This window comes from Helicoverpa armigera, chromosome 6 (genome assembly GCF_030705265.1).
Source record: "Helicoverpa armigera isolate CAAS_96S chromosome 6, ASM3070526v1, whole genome shotgun sequence".
In the NCBI taxonomy this organism is placed as follows: domain Eukaryota; kingdom Metazoa; phylum Arthropoda; class Insecta; order Lepidoptera; family Noctuidae; genus Helicoverpa; species Helicoverpa armigera.
In genome coordinates this window covers 1268190-1294594 of record NC_087125.1, presented here as the reverse complement: position 1 = coordinate 1294594, position 26405 = coordinate 1268190, and the positions used below count along the sequence as shown (strand labels likewise).

The 26405-nt window shown below is 40.3% G+C and overlaps 3 protein-coding genes across 7 annotated transcripts in view; 2 read left to right on the top strand and 1 right to left on the bottom strand.

Moving 5' to 3' along the window:
• Positions 1-7864, top strand: part of Acsl (Acyl-CoA synthetase long-chain) — a 49823-nt gene extending 41959 nt beyond the window's left edge. For all 4 annotated transcript variants that reach the window (XM_064035036.1, XM_064035034.1, XM_064035033.1 and 1 more), the window contains 11 exons: positions 284-499; positions 1341-1518; positions 1981-2232; positions 2373-2591; positions 3428-3543; positions 3856-3999; positions 4279-4368; positions 4629-4817; positions 5576-5729; positions 6007-6282; positions 6481-7864. In XM_064035036.1, the coding sequence (XP_063891106.1) occupies positions 284-499; positions 1341-1518; positions 1981-2232; positions 2373-2591; positions 3428-3543; positions 3856-3999; positions 4279-4368; positions 4629-4817; positions 5576-5729; positions 6007-6282; positions 6481-6635 (1989 nt within the window). In that variant the 3' untranslated portion in view covers positions 6636-7864. The remainder of the gene's footprint in view (positions 1-283; positions 500-1340; positions 1519-1980; positions 2233-2372; positions 2592-3427; positions 3544-3855; positions 4000-4278; positions 4369-4628; positions 4818-5575; positions 5730-6006; positions 6283-6480) is intronic.
• Positions 7865-8235: 371 nt separating this feature from the next.
• LOC110381577 (transcription elongation factor SPT5) lies at positions 8236-14126 on the bottom strand. Its single transcript, XM_021341919.3, has 5 exons — positions 13798-14126; positions 12192-12270; positions 11777-11908; positions 8887-11553; positions 8236-8749 (listed from the first exon to the last, which is right to left on the bottom strand). The coding sequence occupies exons 1-5, from the start codon at positions 14010-14012 to the stop codon at positions 8615-8617; spliced, it is 3228 nt and encodes a 1075-aa protein (XP_021197594.1). The 5' UTR covers positions 14013-14126; the 3' UTR covers positions 8236-8614.
• Positions 14127-14270: 144 nt separating this feature from the next.
• On the top strand, positions 14271-26175 carry LOC110381585 (SH2/SH3 adapter protein dreadlocks). 2 transcript variants are annotated; one of them, XM_021341933.3, is made up of 5 exons: positions 14271-14797; positions 17657-17850; positions 20619-20870; positions 21526-21613; positions 21911-26175. In XM_021341933.3, exons 1-5 carry the CDS (start codon positions 14693-14695, stop codon positions 22478-22480), a joined length of 1209 nt encoding a protein of 402 aa, XP_021197608.1. In that variant the 5' UTR covers positions 14271-14692; the 3' UTR covers positions 22481-26175. The 2 variants fall into 2 exon arrangements, with proteins under 2 accessions (XP_021197608.1, XP_021197615.1); XM_021341940.3 differs by having other exon boundaries at positions 14272-14797; positions 21923-26175.
• The last annotated feature ends 230 nt before the right edge of the window (positions 26176-26405 follow it).

The following is a 26405-nucleotide window of genomic DNA, read 5'->3' as shown; positions in this document are numbered from 1 at the left end:
ATTCACGAACTGAAACATTGTGTTTGTTATTTTCGTTTGACCTGTTTTAACATTCTCCGCCGCCCACGACAACGCGATGATGGCCGCTACAGAAACAATAATGAAAACACAAAAAGTTGTTTATTATAATAAATTAAATTTTTGGCTAACCTTTTCGCACGAACATATCGAGTAAATAAGCGTTCCGTGATAGAATTGGGGTACCCGTAAGATCGGTGTTGCAAAAATATCTTCAAAACTGAACAGCCCATTCAAAATGACTTATCCAAGCATTTGTCGACAGGCTCGTATAATCCAGACAACACAGAACAGCGTGACAGTGCGCTCGGTGTCGTCGCCATGCGACCTGCACCTGCGGCTCATCCGCGACGGCGTCACGTCCATGGAGAGCATGCTGCGAGCCGCGGCCGCGCGCTGGGCGGACCGGCCCTGTCTCGGTACGCGTACTGTGCTCAGCGAGGAGGACGAGCCACAGCCTAATGGAAGAGTCTTCAAAAAGGTACGATACGCTCCACGTATATTTGAACCTTCGAGACATTTCTTGAATGTCAAACAATTTCATAGAAACAGAATACGATGGTCATCAGAAAATTTTATAGCGAGAGGCTTAGCGAGCTTCCATGCAATCTAATGTTTCTGGGAGTGCAGATTAAAACTATAGTATGGGTGTATTTTTAATAAGGAAGCACATGGTATGAAAAATATTCGTCCCCCTGCTCTTGTTAGAACTGATTCCACCATCTAATTCATATTGGTACGCCTGGCAGCTACACAAAAGTTCACAGGTGCAAAACGCATGGTCGACCTTTGGCCTTCTTTGACCTTAGAAGTCCATCAATCAATCAAATCAATTTGCAGTGTGATTGCCTACGATTGATATAGTTTCAATAGCTTTGACATTGGTTACGTGAGAGTACGCTGGTGGTCAGCAAATGGTTGGTGACTCAGCAGTATTACATGCATATGCTCTTTCCCTCGAAATGCACCATGAAAAAAAAACGCTGACGTTTTTCGTTTTTGTAGTGTTTTTCAAAAAGTAGTGTAAACCAGTTTTTCTTTTACAAAAAATGACTCCTACCGCCTTAAAATAAGGCGACCTTGTATTTCGCAGTACCCTCAACAGAGTATGTAGGCCCTAAGCAAGTGCTCACAGTGCGCAATTTATAGACACGATAGACCTAAGTTACTTGCATGGTCGTCATAAACCAAAAACGTCCACTGCTAGATAAGGGTCTCTCCCAAGTTGGGACGATTTGCTCGTACTCACTATGGACTACTATCTACTTTACGGATGCTGTTGTTGTCTTTTTCTTTAACTTTATTCTTGTCTTAATCTCCAGTTCAACATGGGTCCGTACGAGTGGCGCACGTACGTGGAGGTGGAGCGCGAGGCGCGTCAGTTCGGCGCCGGCCTGCGCGAGCTGGGCTGCGCGCCAAGGCAGAACGTCGTCATGTTCGCAGAGACACGCGCCGAGTGGATGCTGGCCGCGCACGGCTGCTTCAAGCAGAGCATTCCTGGTAAGTCACAATGACGGACCGTAACTAATTCTGAGCACGACTGTGCACATATAGCATTCATCCCTATCTTCCCCCCATCTCCAAGTACCATGACGATAAAAGTTTGGCTAAAACTATACTTGAAAAGCAATGCTATAACTATTCCCAAGCCATTATGGTGACATTGGTGCAACAGCTGCATCTGAAAGAAAACTATTTCTTGATACCATGTCCCAAAATTCTGCTTAGCACAAGAAAGTATCTTGTATCGATGGGAAATTGAAGAAAGGTTGTACTCGTTGTCAACAACAATCTTAATTTGACTGTTCTTATTGATTGAAATACATGAAAGCTCGCAAATTACATTTAAATTACTCATTTAAACAAAAGATATAGTCAAAAAATGTACACCATAACTAAAGCTGAATTCGGAAATGGTCACTGACCTCTAAAACATTCTAATATTCAAATTCATTCTTCCAGTGGTAACAATCTACGCGACACTAGGCGACGAGGCGATCGCTCACGGCATCAACGAGACCGACGTGTCCACCGTCATCACCACCTACGACCTGCTGCCCAAGTTCAAGAAGATCCTCGCCAAGACGCCCAAGGTCGACACCATCATCTACATGGAGGACCAGCTCAAGACCATCGATAGGGAAGGCTATAAACCCGGCATTAAGATCATTGGTTACAAAGAGGTCGTGCTGAAGGGAGCTTCCTCGAAAATTGGTGAGTATTTCATTTTAGTTAAAGGTATAAAGAGATGTCAACTAAGAGTCGAGATTACAATTTTTCCCTTCCAACATGGTGACAAACTCTATCTAAATTTCCAACAACACCCAACTTATTCCTCATATTCACATTCGCAGAGCCAGTCCCTCCGTCTCCCTCGGACACAGCCATCATCATGTACACGTCGGGCTCGACGGGCGTGCCGAAGGGCGTCATCCTGTCGCACCGCAACATGCTCGCCACGCTCAAGGCCTTCGCCGACGCCATGCCTATCTTCGACGGAGATGTGCTCATGGGATTCCTGCCCTTGGCTCATGTCTTTGAACTGCTGGCTGAGAATTTGTGTATGATTGGAGGTGAGTGCTGGAGCTGGACTTACTGTCTTACATGTAACTAAGTAATATCTGAGTAAAAAATCCTATGCCAGCTTCCGAGCGAAATGTTTGCCAGCGGTTTTACCCGCTCCTCGGATAATAAGTAGCCTATATGTTATTCTTATGTTCAATGTTTATCAAAATTGGTTTAGTCTTTTGCGCATGAAGAGTCAATAATCATACATACACAAAGTATGCAGTATAAGTTTATTGTTGTTAGAGAATATAGCAACTGAAAGAAAAAGCATGTAACAAAAATCGAAATTTTGTGATATAGAGACGCTGTATTGACTACATATTATTTTAAATATAATAAAAAAAAATATAGGTACATACCTACATAAAGTCCACTAAGCAAAGTCCGTGAAGATGACAATTTGTTTATCTCGGTTATGACTCGAAGTACAAAAACATCTCGTAAACACGATTTACGAGACGTTTCCACGTTTGTCTGAGCGTGTCGTTTTATTGTTCGTTATATGAGCTGCAGTTCATATAAATATAACTGTACTATTGTAGGAGTGACAAGTTTTGTAACCTTGGCTTTTGACTCTTAATTGTGTACTTGATGAGTAGGTTTTATGCTAAAGAAGTATGGATATTGCACATTAGTTAATACACTCATTATTCACGATGAAGGTAATTTACGTCAAATAACTTTAATTTTGGCTGTAATGACCACGCAACAGTAAAAATGTAGGAACACTGCATGTGCGAGTCATCAAAAGACTGAAATCAGAGGAGCAACGTTATAAGACTTATCAGTATTGAAGAGAGACTCTAGAGCTGCCAAGTAAATGCTATGTTAATGTTTGCAGGCGTCCCGATCGGCTACTCGACGCCGCTGACGATGTTGGACACGTCCAGCAAGATCATGAAGGGCACCAAGGGAGACGCCACCATCCTGCAACCCACCTGCATCACCACTGTTCCTGTGAGTACCCACTTATTAATACATATTTATTGAAGTCGAAGTAATTATGTATATTAAGTTTGTGATCTGGCAAGTCTGAAAGATAACTAGCTCTGCAGTCTATCACAACTACAAATTGTGATTTTAGACATTGTAGAATACCAAATTTCAGGTCAATTAATAGGAATATATGAAGTAAAACCTTTGCCTTTGCCTTCAAAGTTATTTAGGTCCAAGAACTTAATACTTTTTTAGATATTTGTGGAAATTCAATGGCTTTTTACTATGTTTTCTTATTTAAACGTGTATTTCACGCACATATTATGTTTCCAGTTGATAATGGACCGCATCAGCAAGGGCATCACGGACAAGGTGTCCCGCAGCGGAGAGTTCGCCAGCGCCTTCTTCAAGTGGGCTTACACGTACAAGCAGACCTGGATGCGACGCGGGTACGACACACCCATACTCAACAAACTGGTGAGATAACTGTTTCATTAAATATCATTGTCATTTTTGTACTATGAAAAAAGATATAGGTTATAAATGCTGTAATTAAAAAATTCAAAATAATTTATATGTTTTGGTATGAAAATATACAGTTTAATAAGACGCCATGACCAACTAGAATTTGAAATTTTCGAACGTCTGTCTGATTGGTCAGCTGGTCAAGCGTACGCCATCTTTGGCGTTATGACATCATCAGTATGTTACTGGTTGTCTTTACCCACGGTTGCTAACAGTGTGATTCCTTTCCAGATGTTCTCCCGCATCCGTCAGCTGCTGGGTGGCAAGGTGCGCATGATGATCTCCGGCGGCGCCCCGCTGTCGCCCGACACACACGCGCAGGTACTATTACCACTATAACTATGAGACAATATATTGTCCCTGTAAAACGAAAGGTTACTAAGTCGGAAAAAAAAACGAAAATTTGTAGTTACTTTACTTTCTTTTTACTTGCTGTACATTTATAGCATAATATCTCACCTGTCAATTAGTGTAGGTAATCGTACATACATTACATTAGGCCATAGTCATTTTAAACAATATTTAATAAGAATACCGTCATTCTACTTAGTTATGTTATAAATATGATATATGTATTGTAGGTCCGCATCTGCCTGTGCTGCGACGTGGTGGCGGGCTACGGGCTGACGGAGACGACGTCCTGCGCCACCGTCATGGACCCGCACGACCGCTCCACCGGCAGGGTCGGGGCACCTACCACCGGCACTGACATTCGTCTACTCGACTGGGATGAGGGCGGCTACCGCGTCGACAACAAGCCGTACCCACAGGTACTGTCGTCTTATGTATAAACTGTGCTCAAACAATAATCAATGCTTAGTAAACTACAAGCACTGTTAACAAGGCTAGCTGTTTTTCCGAGTCTTATAAGAACCACTGTCCAGTGCACGTACCCAGATACAATGTATAGTCTGATTTTTAATTCGAGTCAGTAAAATGACATTTCCAGTGTTGCACAGTTTTAAAAAAATAGGGTCCCAAATAAATAGTCATGTGGAAAATCGAGATTTTTAAATCGAGAATTAAAAGTTAGTCTAGATTACATTCATTTATTTATTTGTACATACATTAAATTTTTTTTATTAATATCAAATTGGCTTTATATTAACATAAATATGTAATTTACGGAAATTAAACTGAAAACATGTTATTAAATATTACATAAAATACTGTTGCTATATATTTTTTTTGTTATTGGCAGGACTAAAATCATGACTAAACTTCTAAGTCGATCGATTGTGGAACATCACTATTGTAGTGGGTCACCCTTTTTTGTGAAAGTGACAGTTGTCCCTGTCATTTTACTGACTCGAATTAAAAATCAGACTATAACATATAAATAATGTAGCGTTCCAATAATGAAAAAAAGAAAACGTCCAATAGTTTTGAAACCTTTAAAATATTTCCCCTTTACTATGTATATCAATATTAATTGTTTATTTGGCTTTTTGTATTGATATCAACGACGTAAAAAACAGACGTCAAAGTCCACCTACTACAACATTATAACTGTACCTGTCTATTTCAGGGTGAAATAGTGATCGGCGGCGACTGCGTGGCGGAGGGCTACTACAAGAACCCCGAGAAGACCAAGGAGGAGTTCATCGACGCCGAGGGACGGCGCTGGTTCAAGTCCGGAGACATCGGCGAGCTGCACCACGACGGATGCATTAAAATTATTGGTCAGTACCATATTACAAGAATTTCGCGGACATTTTAATTTTAATTTCGGTCCCGCCTTTAATTTACAAGAAGACATATGTATTTGTCTGTCATGTAATAATTTTCACAGATACCTATTTAATTATATTAGCTAATGTCAATAATCAGACACCTGTTTTCAGTACAAATGCCAAAGGTTATTGAACCCCCGGTCATTGCCCTCAATTCATTGATGCCTAATTTTCCATACATTTATCTCTAGTTCTATTCTATAAAATCCTTTTTTCTGTTCAACAGATCGCAAGAAGGACCTAGTAAAACTACAAGCCGGCGAATACGTGTCCCTCGGCAAAGTGGAAGCGGAACTCAAGACTTGTCCCATCGTGGAGAACATCTGTGTGTACGGCGACAGTTCCAAGTGTTACACGGTGTGTCTGCTGGTTCCTCACCCGCAGCACCTGGCTGAGCTGGCGGCGAGGGCTGGTCTGCCGGAGATGGACTTCGAACAGCTGTGCCAGAACCCTAGTGTTGAAAAGGCTGTGGTGAAGGAGTTGGCGGATCATGCTAGGAAATGTATGTGTTTTTTTTTGTAACAAGAATTTTATTTTAAATGCAAGACTAGATGAATTGTGAGGGCTGATTGATAATTTAGTTGTTATAATCTCAAAATTGGGTCTTTGAAAAATAACTTACCTTAATAAAATTCTTTGATTCCTTTCCTAATATTATAGGCTTGGCAGAGATACTAATGTGTTGTATTGCGTTACGCAGGCGGCTTGGAGCGGTTCGAGGTGCCGGCGGCGGTGAAGCTGGTGACGGAGGTGTGGTCGCCGGACATGGGGCTGGTGACGGCCGCCTTCAAGATCAAGCGGAAAGACATCCAGGAGCGGTACAAGGAGGACATCAAGCGCATGTACGCCTCCTGAACATTCTGTACATATTCACTTTACCTCTAAATATCCTAGTGTGTATTATTGTAATACTAAATTTTCGCTTGTGAGACTGCGGACGGATGATCGGCACGTTCAATGTATAAAAACTAAGTACACCGTTTGACTGGTCGAACGCTTCTGATGAGATTCTTTGTGTAAATTTAAAATTATGTAGATCTGATGTGGTGAATGCGCTGCGCGTGATTGGGGAGTAAATTTTACGTCATTATTATAGGATTCCTCGGATATCGTGTAGATATATTGGCCTAGCATCTCATGTGTAGATAGCTATTGTCCCTACCATGAAAACCATAGTTTTGTTCCTACGCGTTTTTAAAAGACAAAGTAACCGTTTCGTGGTCGGGACGAAACATCGCTAGACTAAGATAATTGTATTAGTACTTAGGGGGATCGGGGATAGTGTTTGCAATCTAATAATAATAATTTTGCAATAAATACATTTTTGTTCATCTGTTTATTTGTATTATAATAATGATGACTCATTTAAGAAATGAGTGTTCAAGGCGAGCTCATTGTGTTGCATAATGTTAGCAAAATGATATGTTTTAATGTATTAATGTAGTACGATTATGTTGACACATGATGCATTCGTACAAGCATAATAAAACATTCATGATTATTTGTAGTTAACTATAAGAAAACTTATTAATTACTTTGTGAATATCATGTAACAATTTTATCATTGTACAACTACGTGAGGCGTAGTGAGCAAGATGTGTGCGTGTCAACATAATTAGATCGGATTATAAATTTGTTGATTAGTTTTTATTGTTTTGTAAATCATGGCTGATGTTATAGTTTAGCGTGAAACTACGGACAGGTAGGGCTAGTCAGTGTTACTCAACAATGTTGCAGCATTTTAACTTCTGGCCGCATTTCGCTGAGCATTTACAATTACATCCCTTTTTAATATAATACTATTTTAAATAAATTGAGTAATATAATCAATGTTACCTGAACAAACATAAAATTCCATTGATGTATTTAAATGTGAGAACTCGAGTGTTACTGTACGGTATCTTTATATTTTTCGATGTAATCATATTGTAATAAAATAAATTGTAACAATCTTGATGTAACATCAGTGTATGTTGGTAGGTCGTTTGCTCAGTTTGACTGTAACTTTGTGTTTGAAATTCTTAAGCATTGCAATGAAAACCAATTTTGTATTATTTATTGAATAAATGTTAATAAAATCATTACTAGATGTATTTATTGCTTCCTCTTTATTAAAATACTAGAAGTTTTCCCGCGGTTTCACCCGCGTCCCGTGGGAGCTACTGCCCGCACCGGGTTAAAATATAGCCTATGTTACCCGCAGATAATATAGCTTTCTAATGGTGAAAGAATATTTCAAATCGGTCCAGTAATTTTTGAGTTTATCCATTACAAAGTTTTCCTCTTTATAATATTAGTATAGATTTCATCATAGTGCAAGAGACCTCCACTATAACGTCTTTCGAAGTCAAATTCATTTATTGAAATCAGGCTTATATAAGCGCTTTTTGTCCTCAAATTACATTGGGCAGCACCCTCAAAATCTACGTGTTATATTGGCTGGAAGTATAAGTGACAAATAAAACAAATTATTTTTACATTGCAGTTTGTAAAGTTTATTTATACTTCTGTAAATAATATAACATTTTCGTAACTAATGCTTTAAATAGAAGTTAACTGTAAGAGTACAGTACGTACAGGTGTCGGAAAATAATCAACAGTAAGTTTTTGAGTCCAGTATTTAAAAAGAACAATTCCTTGATTATGAAATGTCACTTACTTATGAGTGGTATGAGAGATGACATTCAACCTGCGAGAAAATACTTTTGAAACATAATCTAGATCAGAAATCAAGCTTAACATAGTTTAGAAACAGTCAAAAGATTACAGTCACAACGAAAATAAATTGTATCCCCTAAAGTAAAGCTAGTTTATGTGTCGTCATAAGGAAGCGCCTAGGCGGTGCTCATCTTGCACAGGTGTCGCAGCTGCATGATCTTGATGTCATCCGTGCCGAACTTGACGACGCCTTCCTGATTTTCTATGGAGATCAGCTGACCGACGGCCTCGCGATCCTCACCGGCGATTACCTGAATTAAAATAACATGACAATGTTTTTATATTTCTATTTTGTAAGTTTGATTATAAGATTCATGAATCGACAGAAACTAATAAGGTTGTTATAAAGTGATAAGCTAGTGAAAATATAGGGTATGAGGTATATTACCTTGACGGTGTCTCCGGACTGCGGTACGACGGGCTCGAGCAGGTCGGCCAGCACGTTGACGACGCGGTCCTCCTGCGGCAGGTACAGCGCACACGTGCCCGCCGACAGTCCCCGCAGCACGCCCGCCTGCCCCGCCAGCGCCGAGTCCTCGTGCGCCCGCACGCGCACCTCCAGGTCCGTGGTGTGCCAGTCCGGCGCCGCGTCCGCGCCCGCGTACGGCGAGCGCGGCGAGTAGCCGCCCGGCGACGGCGTGCCCGGGTAGCCGGCCGTGTAGCCCGCCGGCGACGGCGACGGCCGGTACGGCGAGTACGTGTGGTCCGAGCCGTACATGGTGCCCGGCGTCTGCGGCGTGAAGGGCCCGGCGTAGGCGGCGTCGGCGTCGTCCAGCGCGCCGTACTCGAAGTCGTGCGGGCGCGCGGGCGTGGCGGCGGCCGCCGGGTCCCACGCGCCGTGTGCCGGCGTCCGCCCGCCCTCGTGCGACGGCGTGGCCGAGCCGTAGTGCGGCGTGCGCCCGCCCACGTCGTAGATGGGCGTGGCGGAGCCGTGCATGGGCGTCTTGATGCCGGTGTCGCGGTACGTCGGCGTCTGCGCGCCGAGCGTGGGCGTGCGGCCGGGGGTGCGCGTGTAGAAGGAGCTGGCGCCGTCGCGCGACGTGTTGCCGGCGCCCGCGATGTGCGAGCGGTCCACGGAGATGGTCTGGCAGGCGGAGTGCAGCTCCACGCGAGCGGTGCTGCCGGTGGCGTCCTTCACAATACCCACGTTGCCCTTGTAAGGCCCGCCGGTGATCTTAATGGTCTGTCCGATAAGCTCGCGGTCACGCGTCACCCCGCCGCCCCGACCCCCGCGTCCGCCGCGTCCTCGAGGAGTCATGCCGCCGCGACCAGACGGGTGCATAGGTGACTGAATGCGTGGTGACATAAAGCCCAGAGATAGACCGGCTGACGCGTTGGAGTTCTTGTTACCTCCAGCCAGCTGCAAGTGCCGTGTCTTGCACACGAATATACCGCCGTTATCCAAGTACATACGAGATTGCAGAAACGCGAAGTTTCTGTACAGATGCTTGATTTCTCCGTTACGTCCGGCATGCGGTCCGTCGATTACTTTCACGATATCACGCTTCTGAATCGTATTCTGTTCTGAGTCAAGGGCCATAGTAAATCTGTTTTCACGCCGCTTCTGCAAAGCTTGTGGCTTACATTCGATCACTTTGCCTTGCATGCCGAGAACATGGAAGTTCTCCTTCTCGAGCCTGACGATGACGCCGACGGTCTGCGGGTCGAGCTGCACCATGTCCCCCCACTGGAAGTGGCCGAGCGAGTCGACGCCGGTGGCCATGTCGGAGCAGAGCTGCAGGTCGCGGGGCAGCACCTCCAGCTCGTGCATGGTGAGGTCGGACACGAGCACGGCGCGGTGCGGCTCGACGCGCACGACGAGCCCGGTGTCGCCCTCGTAGCGCCCCGCCAGCACCTTCACGTGGTCGCCCTGCTTGAAGTACTTGCGCAGCTCGTTCGGCTTGAACACCAGCGGGTCCTTCAGCGCGTCGTGCTTCGGCATCACGGTTATCATCGACCCGTCTATCGCGATAATCCTAGCTTGTAAATTCGCTAAGTCACCAGAGCACACTTCCACATTGTCACCCATTGAGAATGAGTGTAAGCTAGTAGGATCATCTTTGGCAGGTGCTGCTAATTCTATATCAATTCCTTCAGGTTGTTCCTCAAACCTTTCTAATTCAGTCAGTGTAGGCTTCACACCTTCTGCCAATATGGCAGACATTGTGAAGTTTTTGTATAAGAATCCCTTTCGGGAATATCTATTGCCTTCAAATATTAAGAAATCACCATCAGATGTAACTTCACCACCAATAGCTCTGATAGCTTCAGGGTCAAAAGGTTTGGCAGCAGGGCGTCTCTTCTTTTTCCGTTTAGCTGCCTCACTTTCACTTTGAACAGTTCTCAGTGCACCTCTGAGTCTGGTATAGTCTATTCTAGGTAATAACTTCAAATGCACTTGATTTTGAGCTAGATCTACATAATCAACTTGAGCTATATCATCTTTGTAGAGACCTCTCTTTAACCGGACCCACTGCTTTGGTTTCAACCCAGACTGTTCCTTGACTACTCTGAGCACATCAGTCATTTCTTTGATAGGAACCATGTCCTGCTTCCAAATACCCATTCTAAGTGTACCTACATTATTAATGATATTTTTAACATGTGTCTGCTTGTAGGCTTCAATGTAAATATAGCCTTTGACACCTTCTGGTGCCACAACAGATTTGATTTGAAAAGGTTCCTCTGAGAACTGGTAGGCAATGAACTTTCGCATCAGGAGTAGGACAGTGGCTTTTTCTTCACCTATTCTGCATTTGACCATCCATAAGTTGGGGTCCTTGATACCAGGCAACAGGGTTTGTTGCGTGATTTCATCCGACATTTCCTCGCCACCCTCGCCAAAGTGTCTGAGGGCTGCTGACTCATCAGCATATTTGTTCCTAAGGTATTCTTCAATCTCCTCTTCTTTCTGTGAGTCCCAGAGGTTGGTACCTCGGCGCCTGCCCTCGATTTCTCGGGCGGTAGGTCCAATCTCATCAACTTCATTGCCCACAATACCCATTTCTTGTGCTCCCTCTTCCCACTCATCATCTTCGTCAACCTCGTCATCCACCTATTGCAACAAGAAACAAAATTTTACAATAAGGTCTGCCAACAGCCATGTCTTCAGTGCAATATGCTTTGGCATAAATATATCTAGGTAAAAATGTTTTTTTTCTCATTATTGTTTTATCAGAACTTAGATATTAACTATTATATTTTATTGGAGCAAAAGACAAGTTATGAGCATATACCAAGGCTAGTAAATAACTGATTTATATGGTAAACATCCTTACCTCAGCTTCATCAATAATAAAGCCTCCATAGCGACTGTCCTTCTTGCGCTTCTTCCTCAGTCTTTCTTCTTCCTCGTCTTCTTCATATTCCTCTGAGTCCACAAGGTCCTCACCCTCTGGTTCTTGTTCATCCTGCAATCAAGCATATCACTTTAGCATCAAGATTGGACCATGTTGGAACATATTGACTAGGTTTATTCATTTGAATGTCATTTATTGGTTTTCTGAAATGTGTTTTTATTTGAAGTTATTGATTTGTTGATTAACATTATTCAGGACATCCGTTTTATTACTTTCTGTAGTCTGACCTGAGATTTGCAACCACAAGACTTGATGCACAATACAAGTAATAAGGGTAATTTTTGTGTTACTCCTTCATAAAAACTACACTTTAGAACAACAATTATATGTATACCTCAACTTCTTCATCACCCGATGCCTCTTTTGCTTCATCATCTTTGTTGCGACTACCATCGGAACCCGCTGAACGACTCCTATAACAGAAAAATTTCTTGTTCTGTACATGTAACAATGTATATGTTATGGGCCATGTGATTAATTCGGGCATTATTTATAATGCCCGAGCATTATGAATAATGTCTAGCTTTATCGGGCCAAGTGATTAATAACTATCTTAACTTCATTATTTATCACATTGCACGGGCATTATTATATTGCTACATGATAGTTGGGCAATTTGATAATAAAGCTATATTTTATGTGTTGCGAGGGTGGCACTTGTTCTAATAAATAAATCCTGTTACTTGCTACATGTTTTATGATTATTGTTTTAAATTATATGTTCTATTTTAATGGGAAATTATAGTATTTTTCTTGGCTCGTTTTTTTATGGTAGAATTTAATTTGGATTCAAAACATTGTATTCAAAACTGAACTTAGTGACGAAAACGAATCGCTGCAAAACCGACTCCACGTAGTCTTGTCTGCCCTACCCCTAGAGTGCAATTCAGAACCGCGTAGGCACGGAGGGGCGAGGCGGCCTGCGAGCTGAGGCGCAGGTAGTTGAAGCGCTCGCCACCGCGGCTGAGGCTGGCCGGCCTAGCCGGCCAGCAAGCCGAAGCTGCGGTGGTGAGCGTGAAAACAATCTGCGACGATAAGCTCGCATGGGACCGCCGGAGCCCCGCAGCGCCGGAGCCGTGACAGAAGCCATGCTTGCTGCATGTTGCATGCTTACTGCATGTTGCATGCTTACTTCTATGCTCTGTCAATTGATATGGGATGTGTTATATTTAGTTTATTTTAAGTTAAATGTCAATAACAATAAAAAAAATGAAATTAAATATGTTTGTATTACTTTGCCCAAAAGGTTACGGGCAATATGTATAGTGCCCGGTCAATTTGATTGTTTGAGTAATTATTATCAAATTGCACTCTCATATTGGGCATTATTCATAATGACCGGGCATTATGTATACTGCCCAATTTATCACTTGGTCCATAACATATATAACAATTCTAAATGCTTATTTAAGTGGAAAACAAATTGTTGAAACATTGAATGAAGGCAAGTCATTTACTAAGCAATAAAGAAACAAAATTGCAATCACAAGCAACTTGATACATAATGTGTGAGTTCAATATCCAATCATGGGTGAATTCTCGAGAATTAGAGGATGGTCGTAAAGATCTAAACCTTTTACTTCACACAAATTCTTCATATTCTGGTTGAAATGATAGCTGTCACTTTATTCCATGAGTTTTTAATATCTTTCAGTACATGTTCAATTGTGGATCTATTTTATAATTTTAAAGAGAAGGATAATAGGTAATGATAGATTTTGATACTAAATCTGGTTATTAGGTTAGTTGCAATTTACTCAATATTCAATACTCATAATTATACGTCCTGTTTAGTGCGACAATACCGTAGCATATAAAGTTCATACCACTGTGAATATAGTATCAAATGTTATCAAACTGATACAACAGCTTGGCTTGCAAACATACATTGTATATTTTGTACAGATCATTGCTAGCTTCGTTATTAACATTTAACCCACCTAGAACGGGATCGTGAGCGAGACTTAGACCTAGAGCGTGATCTGGAGCCTCTGGACGGGGTCCGTGACAGGCTACGGCTGCCAGATCTCGACCGGGAGCCCGAGCGCGAACGCACTGAACGATTCGATGCGGCGCTCCTCCGTGACCGACGGGATGCCACACTACCCGCGTCAGACCCACTCCCTGAGTAATTACTACCTTCCGAATCAGACATTATCGCGTCTTATGGGACTAAAATCAATGATTTTGACCCATTAAAAATATTTCAGCGAAAACACACCATAGGTACGTAGCAAAACGTCACAAACGAATGAAGGTGTTGCCAGTTCATTGACTTCATGCATGGGTGATCTTCACATAGATAAGGAAAATATTTTCTAGAGTTCAATTCAATTGAAAATAATCGCCTAAGAAATTGAAAACTTGAGCATCGAAATGATAATCTATTATAGTCTATGATCCACCTGGTTTTCTAAAAAAATAAAGTTGTCTATTGATTCGTCGTTTGCCCCACCGACAAGTGAGACTTTTCATTAAATTAATCGTTAATTTATGTTATACTGAGTGAAAATCCTACCAAAAATAGTATAAATGTTATAAGACACTTCCATAACAATTGTTTTTGTGCAATATTATACATTTGGAAGATCTGAGGGGTCGATTAGTGCTAAGCTCATTTGGTGTCTCTCTGGCTTTCGAGTTTCGATCAGATTTTCGCACGTCCTACAATAAACAATCATTAGATTTTGTAGTGGTGGTGCGTCGTGAATCGATCGGTGTGGTGTTATTGCGAGAGTGCAGTGTATGTGGTGCAGTGCAGTGGTCCCAGTGCTGGCCGCAATGTATCAGTGAAGGCGAGTGCGGTGACCGACCGGATCCGTAGCTGGGGGTGTCATGCTGGAGACGCGGTCGGCGCGCGCCGCAGACTCGGTGTGGGCGAACAAGCCGCTGCCGGCGCCGCACGCCATGGCCAACACGAGGCACGGGAAAAACGCACAGGTAAACCTTCACTAGACACCCACTACCTAACATAATCATCAGCTAGCTTAATGATCTTAATTTGGCATATCCTGTTTGGTGCTCTACTTAAAAGTAATATAATGGTATGACAACTTCCACATAATCATCATAGGGTCAATTTTTCTAACTAGTTTCATACAAATCTGCAGTAAAGAAGATAGCAGAATGGTCAGAGTTAGCTAGAATATGATTCTGATTGGCCAGGAGTACCTACTTTTAATAAAGTGGCAGTAATTTGGAATTAACTGTGCAGGAAGTTGATTAGCTAAAGTAGTTTTTGCACTATTTGGCTCACAGTATGTCTGTCATGCATTATGCATTATTATTCATGTTGTTAACACTTTCACAATTTTTTAAATCTATGTGTAGTTAATCAGTTGAGTACACTTCACCACATTGTCTAGCATGTTGAATGGAGAAGTGAGTGTAATTGATAAAACAAAAGATACAGAACAAATTAGCTCATACCCATTGTAATGACACCTTTGTAGGGCACACCATGTCACTCAGCAGAAACTTAGCATTTAGCAAAGGCTGAGTTTGTGTGAAAATACTGATATCCTATGTGAAGCCGGGGTGGGTTGCTAGTATATCATAAATTCTCTGATAATGAGAGAGGTAAATACAGCAAAAAGCTAACAGATTTTTTCTTCAAGACAATGTCTGCTAATAAATAGTTAGGGATAACTGGTTTCATAATTAAGAAAATTCCTAGTCAGATGTTCCTACCTAAATTCAATCTAATAGCCTGAAATAAGCTTTCATTGTATAATGAATTCTTATACAAAATAAAACATTGTTTCAAAATGCCCACAACATTAACTGTATCAGCCTTGAAATAGTTGGAAGTTAGTGAAGATGACGAAATTAGTAATAAACATAGCATGTTAGGAAATGAGTAATTCACTATCTAATGTTTTACTCGAATACTATTATTATTAGTCAATGACCTTCCCAATGAGGCTTATTATAACTGAACAAATATGAACTCTGGATATGTACATATTTGACAATTATCCTATCAGAAATGAGTCAGGGTGGATGGCATGTATAAGTTAAATTAGACTGATTATCTTAATACAACATATTATTCAGAGAAGGTTTAATTTATTTACTTAACTAGTAGCTTCCACCCAGTCCAAGGGGAATAATTTTTCATATTAATAAAAATGGGGTAACTGGGTTAAGGTGGTCACATAGGCTGGTACTTAGCTGCTTTGCTTTGGAAGCTAATTCTTAAAAACTGGTGAAGGCTAAACAGATTAAAAACAAATTATACTACAAGTAGTATGTTGGGTATTTTCACTTCTAGAAAGTTACCTAATACCTATCTGAGAGTAGGAAGTTGAAAAAAGGAAAAAGTTTTTCAGCTTTGCTTATTTGGGTAATATCAATGAATTTGTGTAAACCCACCACAGCAATATCAATAGAGACAATGAAACCACAAACAATGAATGATTTCGTAATGTTTTTAGTTTTCCTACATGGTTATCCTTTTTCAACTATAAATATTGAATGAATGCACACCTGCACAAACTCTTATTGATATAATTATGTAAAAGTTAAACTAAAGACTGAAGGTATTTGCTGTCAATCAATAATTTTTATGTTATTTGTAATTTTCTTCTTATAACTGATTTGAAAGCATATCATAAGAAGAAATAAATCTGATATTTAGTAAATTGTAATTAGATTATTTACATTGTACATTGAACTGTCACTATCTGTCAATTTTGCACAAATAGAACCAGTAAGGAACAAACAGGAAAACCTCTTTGAAACCACAACAAACAGGCATTAAAAATGTATTCAGCTTCACTTGAACAAATAATCAATCATTACTATTATTCTGGACTGTGGCTTTACATTGTTTACTTTATTCTTACTTTATAAAAAGGACCATGTAAGTTCCATATGACCATACTAATCTAAAATACTTAACAACTAACTTTTTACATAAAAATATAACTGACTTCAATAATATACCTGAAACCTTCTCCTAAGTCTGACAAATACTATCTATGCTGAAAACCGCATCAAAATCGGCTCAGCTAAACATGAGATAATCACACCCAACCTACCATACAATACACAGAGGTCAAACTGATAACCTGTTTTTTTGGCAGTTGGTTCACCAGGCCTGCAACTTAAGCATTAGCTTAAATAAGATGATTTGACGGTGTGTCTTACCTATGCTGAGTGCATAAATACAAGTCTAGATTCTTCAGAATTACTAAACATATTCTGATAAATCCGCCTTTTTCTAGTGACCTGTTTTCCTGACGTAATAATATTATCCGACATTCAGGAATTACCGGAATAATGAGTGTTTTACTACAAATACGCTCACTGCATTGTATTATCAGCATATTGTAAACAAATTGGGTTTTTCCTTCACAGCACCGGCTAGCTGTGCTGTCATCGACGCTTTGTCTAAGAATACACAGATTTAGTTATTTTGATGTTTATGATCGTGATTCGTTTGGCGGTTATGACGACTTTTATCTTCGTCAAATAATCATCCAATTTATCAGCTAACTACCGAGACTACTAGAGACCCTAGTAACACGCGCTCAAGTATAGTAATTCGCGAATGAAGTGTCTTTTCTATCCCAACACGTATAGCAAAGGCTGATGATGACAACAATAAACTCTTATACTTTCTAAATATGTTTACACTCTCATCCTTCCTTCCTCCAAAGTCAAAGTCAAATGTTTTTATTACAAATAGATCTTTGCAGGCTCCTATGAAACGTCACACTAGTTCCAAAAAGTTGGTCTCATGGAGAAGAGCCGGCAAGAAACTAGTGGTTTAACTCAATGTTTCCCTCTTTTCAGGATGACGTGTGCTACGTGGTAGCTAAGTACGACTACGCGGCGCAGGGTGCGCAGGAGCTAGACCTGCGCAAGAACGAGCGCTACCTGCTGCTGGACGACTCGAAGCACTGGTGGCGCGTGCAGAACGCGCGCTCCCAGTCCGGGTATGTGCCCAGCAACTATGTCAAGAAGGAGAAGCCTTCGTTGTTTGACAGGTAAGACCCACAGAACAATTGTATAGAATGGTAAGCAAGAGAGTCCATTGGGGGCCCCAATGGACTAACTAAGGCCAAAGCCTGTCGGGACTGGGTTTGAGGTTGTCCGAAAGAGTTTACGAGGCCCTGGTACATAAACGGCTTAAGAAAAAACATGGTGGATTTTAGTCAATAGAATCTGACACTCCCTCACGCTGCACCCAAAGCGGGAGGGTTTTCACCAAAAAAGGGGTATTAGGGTTACTGAGTTGAGGAGGTGAGATGGCTTCGTGTGAAAAACTGGTATTCGGCTGAATCCGGTTAGACTGGAAGCCGACCCTAACATAGTAGGGGAAATGCTAGGCAAATGTTGATCGTGGTAAAACATTACCACTCAGGAGTTACTTATTGGAAGGCTGACTGAGTAGAGTGCACTGTACAGTTATTAATTACATAGGGAAGGCTTCTTTTAGGCAAAGGGTATATTTTCTAAATGCCAGTAGTGCCTTATAACTACGACACTGTCGCTGCGCTGAACGCACTCAACAAATGATTATTTAATTAAACCTCAACAAGCTTTATACTCCCTAGTGGCTGTAAAATGGCACGCTTCACTCACTGTCGATAGCGGAATTTTTCTAGCTGTTTCATAACATTTGTTAGAAGTTTCCAAGAGTAGGAATAGTTGTATTAACATTAAAAACCTTATAGTACCTACATAATCCTTATCATACCATACAAAGAATCACAGTGCATACGAACAATCAATAAAATGCACAACTATATTTGTAATGCTTATCGCTAGTAACCCGATGTGCAGTATAATAAATCGAAATATTCGCAAATCGGTCTGCAATCTGTAAACTATTCAAAATATGATGATAACCTTGTTTACACGATATGGTTTGACTGCAGATGTACTAGGTATGTAGTATAAGTCCGGGTTTGAGGAATTATTTAGCCAGTGTGCTAAGATGAACTTGCAAATTAAAGAAACGTCTTCATGAACATTTTAGTATCCGAGTACTGTGACACTACAACATAAGTTACGAAGATGTGAGTATCTGTAAGCATCCTGAATCATTTATGTATGCGTCTATTGTTGCGCAATAAAATTTATTTTCTTTCTTTCTTTCTTATTTATGCAATTGCAACCTTTAAGCATAGGAAATATCCAGTAAAAACGTAACAGAAAGAGTACCTTCACTTTTCTAACTTGATAAAATTCTATACAGTTTAACTGCCATGAATAAATAAAATGCATTGGACGAAGATATCCGATGACATATTGCTTTAAATATTAGGTGCAGTAATCTAAAGTTTGCACTCAAAACAAACATCCCGCGATCTTGAGTGTTATCTATGTGTGACAAAGGTGACATGCGCGCTATCGAACGTGCATTTAGCAAAAAAGCTGCTAAAATGCACTCTATGCCATAATGATATTGCCGAATATTTTTCCTTAATAGAACTACTATTTAAGTTTATTTTTGCAGGTACATATTATGTTGAAACATCCTTTAAGCTTCTGATTCTGATTAATAAGACAAGGTCAAACTAGTCAACAAATAACTTAACAACAAGTAACTTTATGTAATTGATTATTATTAGACAAATGTGTACTGCATGCTATGTGGAAGATGAAAAAATCTAAATATTTGCACGGCAGAAATGCCGAATATAGTGAAACCCTTAGATGTTAAGAACTGATGTTAACTACCTATATTCTTGCAAATAAATATATCATTCATTCAAATAAACCTAAAAGAATTAAGTACGTAGAACGAAAAAAAGTTGAAAAAACCTACTTCTTCACAAAACTACATTTTTCGAAGATTTCCACATCATCAGATTTTTCGAAGATTTCCACATCACAACAATTATTTGGTTAACCACTTCATTGTCCACGAAGCAGACACAATAGTTAAACAATCGGTGTGTATCACATATGACTCATGGGACAGAGAAGTGATTAAAAGTCGAATTTATCTAATTCTGGTTCCACAAGTAAAAGTTCAAGTAGATTTCTAGGAATTGTCACACATTGTCTTGTTAATGGAGTTTACATTGTAATGTTACGCTAGCTTCCCACGTGTTACAACAATATTCAAAGTACACAAATAAGCGTACGATAGTGCTGCGGATATCAGCTGTTTCTCTTTCCGTACACTGTTGTAATGTGCAGGGAAAACTGTTGTATCAAGGACATATCACATAGTAACAGTTTGTATATATTTGTAAAAAAATACTACACAATTATTTATACTGTAAGTACGTATGAGCCGCATGAGGTCTCATAAAACATTTTTTTTTTTTCGAAAAATTTAAAACACTTTGTATAAGGTGAATTCCATCTGCGTACTACGAGTATTCATATTATGTTCATTCAGATATCATATATGTGTCACAAGCATCACACAATAGGAAAACATAGCAAGAAAACAAGCCAATATAAAATATGCCAGAACATTGTTAGTGAGGAAATAATAACAATAAACACATCAGTCGCTGCGCCGTTGCCTATAAGCCATTTGTACTGCTTTCGTTATTCCGTGCCGCACGCGCTTCTTTTACTCTCCTATGTTATAGTGATATTGAGTGACTGCTAGAATACATACGGATAATCCTCAATCTTATAGACATGTAGTGACGTCTCAAGTGTGAAATCAGAACTGAGAACAATGCGAATCGCTGACAACACACCGACCACCAATTTGAATTAATCAGTCCGCGGTTATTCGTCCCACAATGATGATGAATAATAACGTACACGTACACCTATCTTCCAGTATCAAGAAGAAGGTGAAGAAAGGCTCCGGATCGAAGACATTGCCGTCGAACAGTTCTCCGGTGCGGGGCGGCGGCGAGGCGGGCGGGAGACGCGTGGAGCCCGCCGACGCGCTGGGCACGGCCGTCGTCAAGTATAACTACCAAGCCCAGCAGCCCGATGAACTGTCCCTCACCAAGGGCACGAGGATCCTCATACTTGAGAAGAGCAATGATGGCTGGTGGCGGGGACAGTACCAACAGCATACTGGATGGTGAGTACTCCGACTATTATTGCTGGAGACCAACGTTTGAGCCAAGCATAACTCTGTTTTAAGTATCTCGAGAGAAAGGGGGAATAAAGTTGTCTCGTGTAGTACCTACTAGTAACTGAAATAATTGTCGCAATAATGAACTAATCAAGAAATGCATTCAATAGTTTTTCTATAGCTTTATATACAGTCTTGACATTTTTGTATCGGTATGTTATGTGGTATTTTGCAATTTATTTATTTATTAGCTCGCTATTTATAACGATCTTATATGTCACAGCTTTATATGGTTAATAGAAGTTAATTAATTTATAGCGCAGTCTATCTATAACAACCGACCAGTATAATTGCATTTGTAGTGTAACAATACTTGTATCATTTCAATGCGTTTGGTAACACAAAACATTAATAAAACAAATAAGTAAATAATTAAAATAATAATGTTGTGATTGAGTAACACCAATTAACTGCTCAGCTAAGATAACATTAAAAGCGCATATTATACCTATTTTCCAAGGGTAACTTCTGAAACAATTGAGTGCTAATATTTGATGGAAATACGGGGCCAGTAGCAATTGCACTCTTGCTACATGGTAAATCCGGTAGTATTTTTATAACTCGAGTTTATTTGGTAATAATATGATGTCTGGTTGTTCAGGTTTCCATCGAACTACACGAGCGAGGAGGGCGACAACGAGGACCCGGTGCACACCTACGCTATGGCCGAGAACGTGCTCGACATCGTGGTGAGTACCAATACACATCACAATACTGTGAGTCCTTATTGTTGAAATAACTTCATCTGCGAGATACGCAGTGGCGGACTAATCCCGTCAGGGGTCTGGGGAGGCAAAGTTGAATGAGCCAGAAAGGTAAAATTTACCTTTGAAACTGCCACATATTTCTACGTGTTTATAATAAAGTAATGTGGTACAAAATGTATGTTTATGTTTACCGGCTGGCTGAGATTGTTTAATTGTAATTTATAATATGCGAAAACTGAAAATGCTTTAGTAAAAGACCATTGTAAATAATAGTGTCAGTGTCCCCCGCAGGTGGCGCTGTACTCGTTCACGTCGAACAACGAGCAAGAGCTGTCGTTCGAGAAGGGAGACCGCCTCGAGATCATCGAGCGGCCGCCGTCCGACCCCGAGTGGTACCGCGCCCGCGACTCGCGCGGACACGTGGGGCTCGTGCCGCGCAACTACCTGCAGGAGCTGGCCGACTACCTCACGCAGCCCTACGACGCCGCCGGCCCGTCGGGCCCCGCGGGGGGCCCGGCCGGGGGCCCGGCGGGCCGCGCCTGGTACTTCGGCGCCATCTCGCGGACGCACTGCGACGCGCTGCTCAACACGCACGGCCACGACGGCGACTTCCTCATCCGCGACTCGGAGACCAACGTGGGCGACTACTCCGTGTCGCTGAAGGCGCCGGGCCGCAACAAGCACTTCCGCGTGCACGTGGAGGGCAGCCTGTACTGCATCGGCCAGCGCAAGTTCCCGGCGCTGGAGCAGCTGGTGCAGCACTACCAGCGGGCGCCCATCTACACCAACAAGCAGGGCGAGAAGCTGTACCTCGTGCGTCCGCTGCCCAAGGCCACGCAGCCCTGCTGAACCCGCAGCCGCATCACCCACTATTTACTCCTTCGTCTAGTTCAGAGCTTCCGTATATGCATTGTCAATTTTGTACCGTTCGTATCCGGGTTTTGCACGAAAGTAGTCCATCTGTCGAGTCGGGCAGATTCCCGAGCGATTCGCATCATTCAATAGTACAATGTCGCGCGAATCTGTCCGTTGCTGAACACCTATTGTACTATGACTTAGTACGATACGGCGTTGATGCAACGCCTAGACTTAATTACAACAATAACAAAACCAAAAATTGGCTTCTTTATCTCTATTAGTGTTTAATAACATTTTATATCATATTATTTAGGTAAGTTGGATAGTGTAATTTTTACAATGAGTTATAGTTAACTGTGTTTACGCATATGTAATCGCTGGTGTAGCGTCGGAGCGAGCGAGTCGCTGTCGGACACATGTGATGTTTGGCCGAGTAAGATATAATGTAAGTCATGATCAGGGAAAATCGTGGAACGTGTGAGACAACTTATTGTAAGTGAGTGGGAATTTTGTAAGGTTTTTCTATCGTGCTTAACGTGCAAAGGACTCGGTTGCGATTGGCAGTTTCGTGGTATCATCAACCTTTGTCACTTTTTTATAACATTTCCTAAACTATTGTCAACTTCTTAAAATTTTGAGTATCATACTCCAAAATTGAAAGTATTATTAAAACATTCCTTACCTTCTAACATTTCAATGTTCGTCCACAAGTTGTCAATCGCAGCCGGTTTAGTACCGCGCGGACTGAGAACGATCTAGTTCGCGCGGACGCACCAACTGTATAAGTCTGACTAGTGGGATCGCGTAGTCAAATATATCAAACATTAACAATATTCCTACGTTTTAGTCTTTATGACAACGAATTAGGTAACGCTTGGTTGATACTATGCCAGTTTAAACTTTATCACAAAAAAGCAGCATAAATTAAGCAAATATTTCTTCTGACATACTGATGAGAAAATTGCTCACAAGTCGTACACAACACGCGACGAAATAGATGTGATTTCATTAATTACCTCTAGTGGCAAATTGACAAATGAAGTAATCACCCATCATACAAATGAAACACGAAGCTGATCCACGCTACGTAATGTGTAGCGATAATTATTTTGTCATGAATACGATTATCACGCTAATGTCGTGAAAAGAAAGCGCGCAACAGACTTCTGTATTACACAAAACCAGTTCCATTTTGTCACTAATAAAATGACAAATAGGATCCAGGTAATATTCCTGTGAATATATTAAAAATAAAGTTTAAACTGGTGTAGTGGGCATGGAATCTCAAAGGGTTGATTTCCACTGAGGTGACAATCGCTAGTCAATATTATACGCCGGCATCACACGCTGTTATGTTGCAGATTTATTTTACGTTATGAAGTTAGTGCGCGCAACTTGTTTGTAAACTAAACTTTACGGTTAATTAGCCACAGTCACAAATACACCATTATAATAATATGAATTTATACAAATAAGAATATTATTTCAATTTTTTATAAATTTAATTATTAACCTATGTTAGTGTAAGCTTTAAATGAATAAAGTCTTTAATTAGATCAGTTCTATTCGCGGCGATAATTGTATTATGTGACTTCGAATTCGTTATTATTAAGTGGAATGAACGGTTGTATGTCATGCATTATGTATCTAACGGACAAACTAGTTGTGCGCACTTCGCGTCTCGAAGCACATGTAAAAATAACAATGGCAGCTTATTTGTTGTTTTATACATATTAATTGCTTATAATGTATTAATAATTTTGTAGATAACAATATATAAATTAAAATACGAATCACATTCGACTATTACGTTTAAGTTGGACCTGGATATTTGAGTTGTAGCACCCGCGGGCTGTCACTCCGTAGCCGCAAGTATTAACTAAATAGCTTTTACACAGGAACATTTATTTTTGTATGGACTTTTTATTTTACACATTGACAGTTGATGATGCACCAAGTGTAGAGATTTTTGTATGCGAAAACTTAGCGATAAGGTTAGGTTACATGTAACACTGTATGATAGATGATCGGGGATGTTTTCCTCAGTGTGTAATGTTTGCGCGTGTCACTATATTATTTGCATTTAACTACGTAACACATTCTATGACTAATTTGAGATTATATTAATAAAATAATAATATACCGAAAATAAAGTAAAACTATTATCATAATATTACTGGATGTATTTGGTCTCATTTGCATTTGCTAAATTGTTGCTATTCACTAATGAGTTGGAAGTTTACGTCGAGGATGCTTCAAATATGATTTTCCTTAGATAATTTAAACGGAAAACATCCTTGAGAAGGCAATGTCTCCTGACATTGATAACGCACTATATTTAATTACATGTGATATGTTTGAGATATAACTTTTGTCTACACTTGTGTGAAACAATGCAATTACTAGTTCAGAGGTGAGGTTACACTACAGGCGCGTGTTAGTAATTATGTAAATATACATACATAGTTATATGCTCTGCATTGTATCTACATAGAATTATGGAATTAAATTTCGACGAAACATTTCCTAAAATTAGGTATTGTATTTGTACAATATGTATAAATTATTTCAAAAATATTTGAAAGTGGTTATGAAAATGTAACATGAATGAGTATAATTAATTGAAATACCAAAACATGGGTGTTATTCTACTAACGGGACTTGTGGCAGTTGTGGCATACACCACACAGGTCACGTTCATTAGAATAGTAATCATAGTTTAGTGTCTTCATATAATTACTGCAAGTTATCATAACGGACACGTGCGACACAAGTCATATCTCAAAACGCAATGATCGTAAGTTACTAGATCTTTTTGATGTATTTAATACGTTTTATACTCAATAATGTAATTAGAATTAAAATGCGAGGCAAACTCAGTGTAGAGAATTATAAGTAAAAAAAAAAATAGCAAAATGTACCGCCGCTGCAGGTTTTGAGCAATTTTTTTCTTACAACAAAATATTGAAAGTTAAATTTGTTTTGAGCGCGTCGGGTTATTTTGAAATTTATTCATATACACAGTGTGTGTTTGAACTGAGAGGTTGTGAAAGAGCTTTGCCTTGATCCAATTGTTCAAAACACACCGTGTATAACGAAGTCTTCCTGGAACGCAGCATTTGAACCCGCATTTATTGAAAGCAAGCACAAAGCCAGTAGCGACCAGCACGGGATCTAATTAAGATGGACATATTGAATTGTTTAAGACTTTACAAGAGGAAAGGAATGTGTCAGTGTCTTGATTTGTATGTCTCAAGTGAGAAACAAATAGTAATCGATGGCGAATGACAAAACTATAGTGCACTAATTTTAACAAGCTTTATAAAATAAACATTGCCAAACTTAGAAAGGAATTAAAGCCGACTTTACATTCCTAAAGCTTTTTATAATAACACTTGCGATGATTAGCTTAAAACTTAAGTATTTGGTACTAAAGTACCACCCTACCAGTTTTTCAAAAATCGACTAAACTACATTACTGTATCAAACGTTTTAATAGTATATAACTAGATATAGATTATAGAGTGATTCGGTTTTTTATTTTTATATTGCTCAAAGTATATTATTTTATAATTTGTATTTGTGAACTTGTGTTTGTACGTTTTTGTGAATGTATATTATCCGATGTAACGAGCCAATGTAAGTGCAGTATGTAATATTTAACAATAATTTATTTATTAATTTGCCATCTGTTGTTTTATTCCCCTTCCCCCTCGGAGTATGGCCAGTTCAGACGTGTTGAAAGAAATCCATTAGCTATTTTATTATTAATATTCCGTTATTAGGCATCTGTGGAGATCAAAGGGGGAGGCCTATATTCAGCGGTGGACGTCCTATGGCTAAGATGATGATGATGATTATTCCGTTAACCAAAATTAATTTTAATCCCTTAGTTATTATTTATGGGGCAAAACCC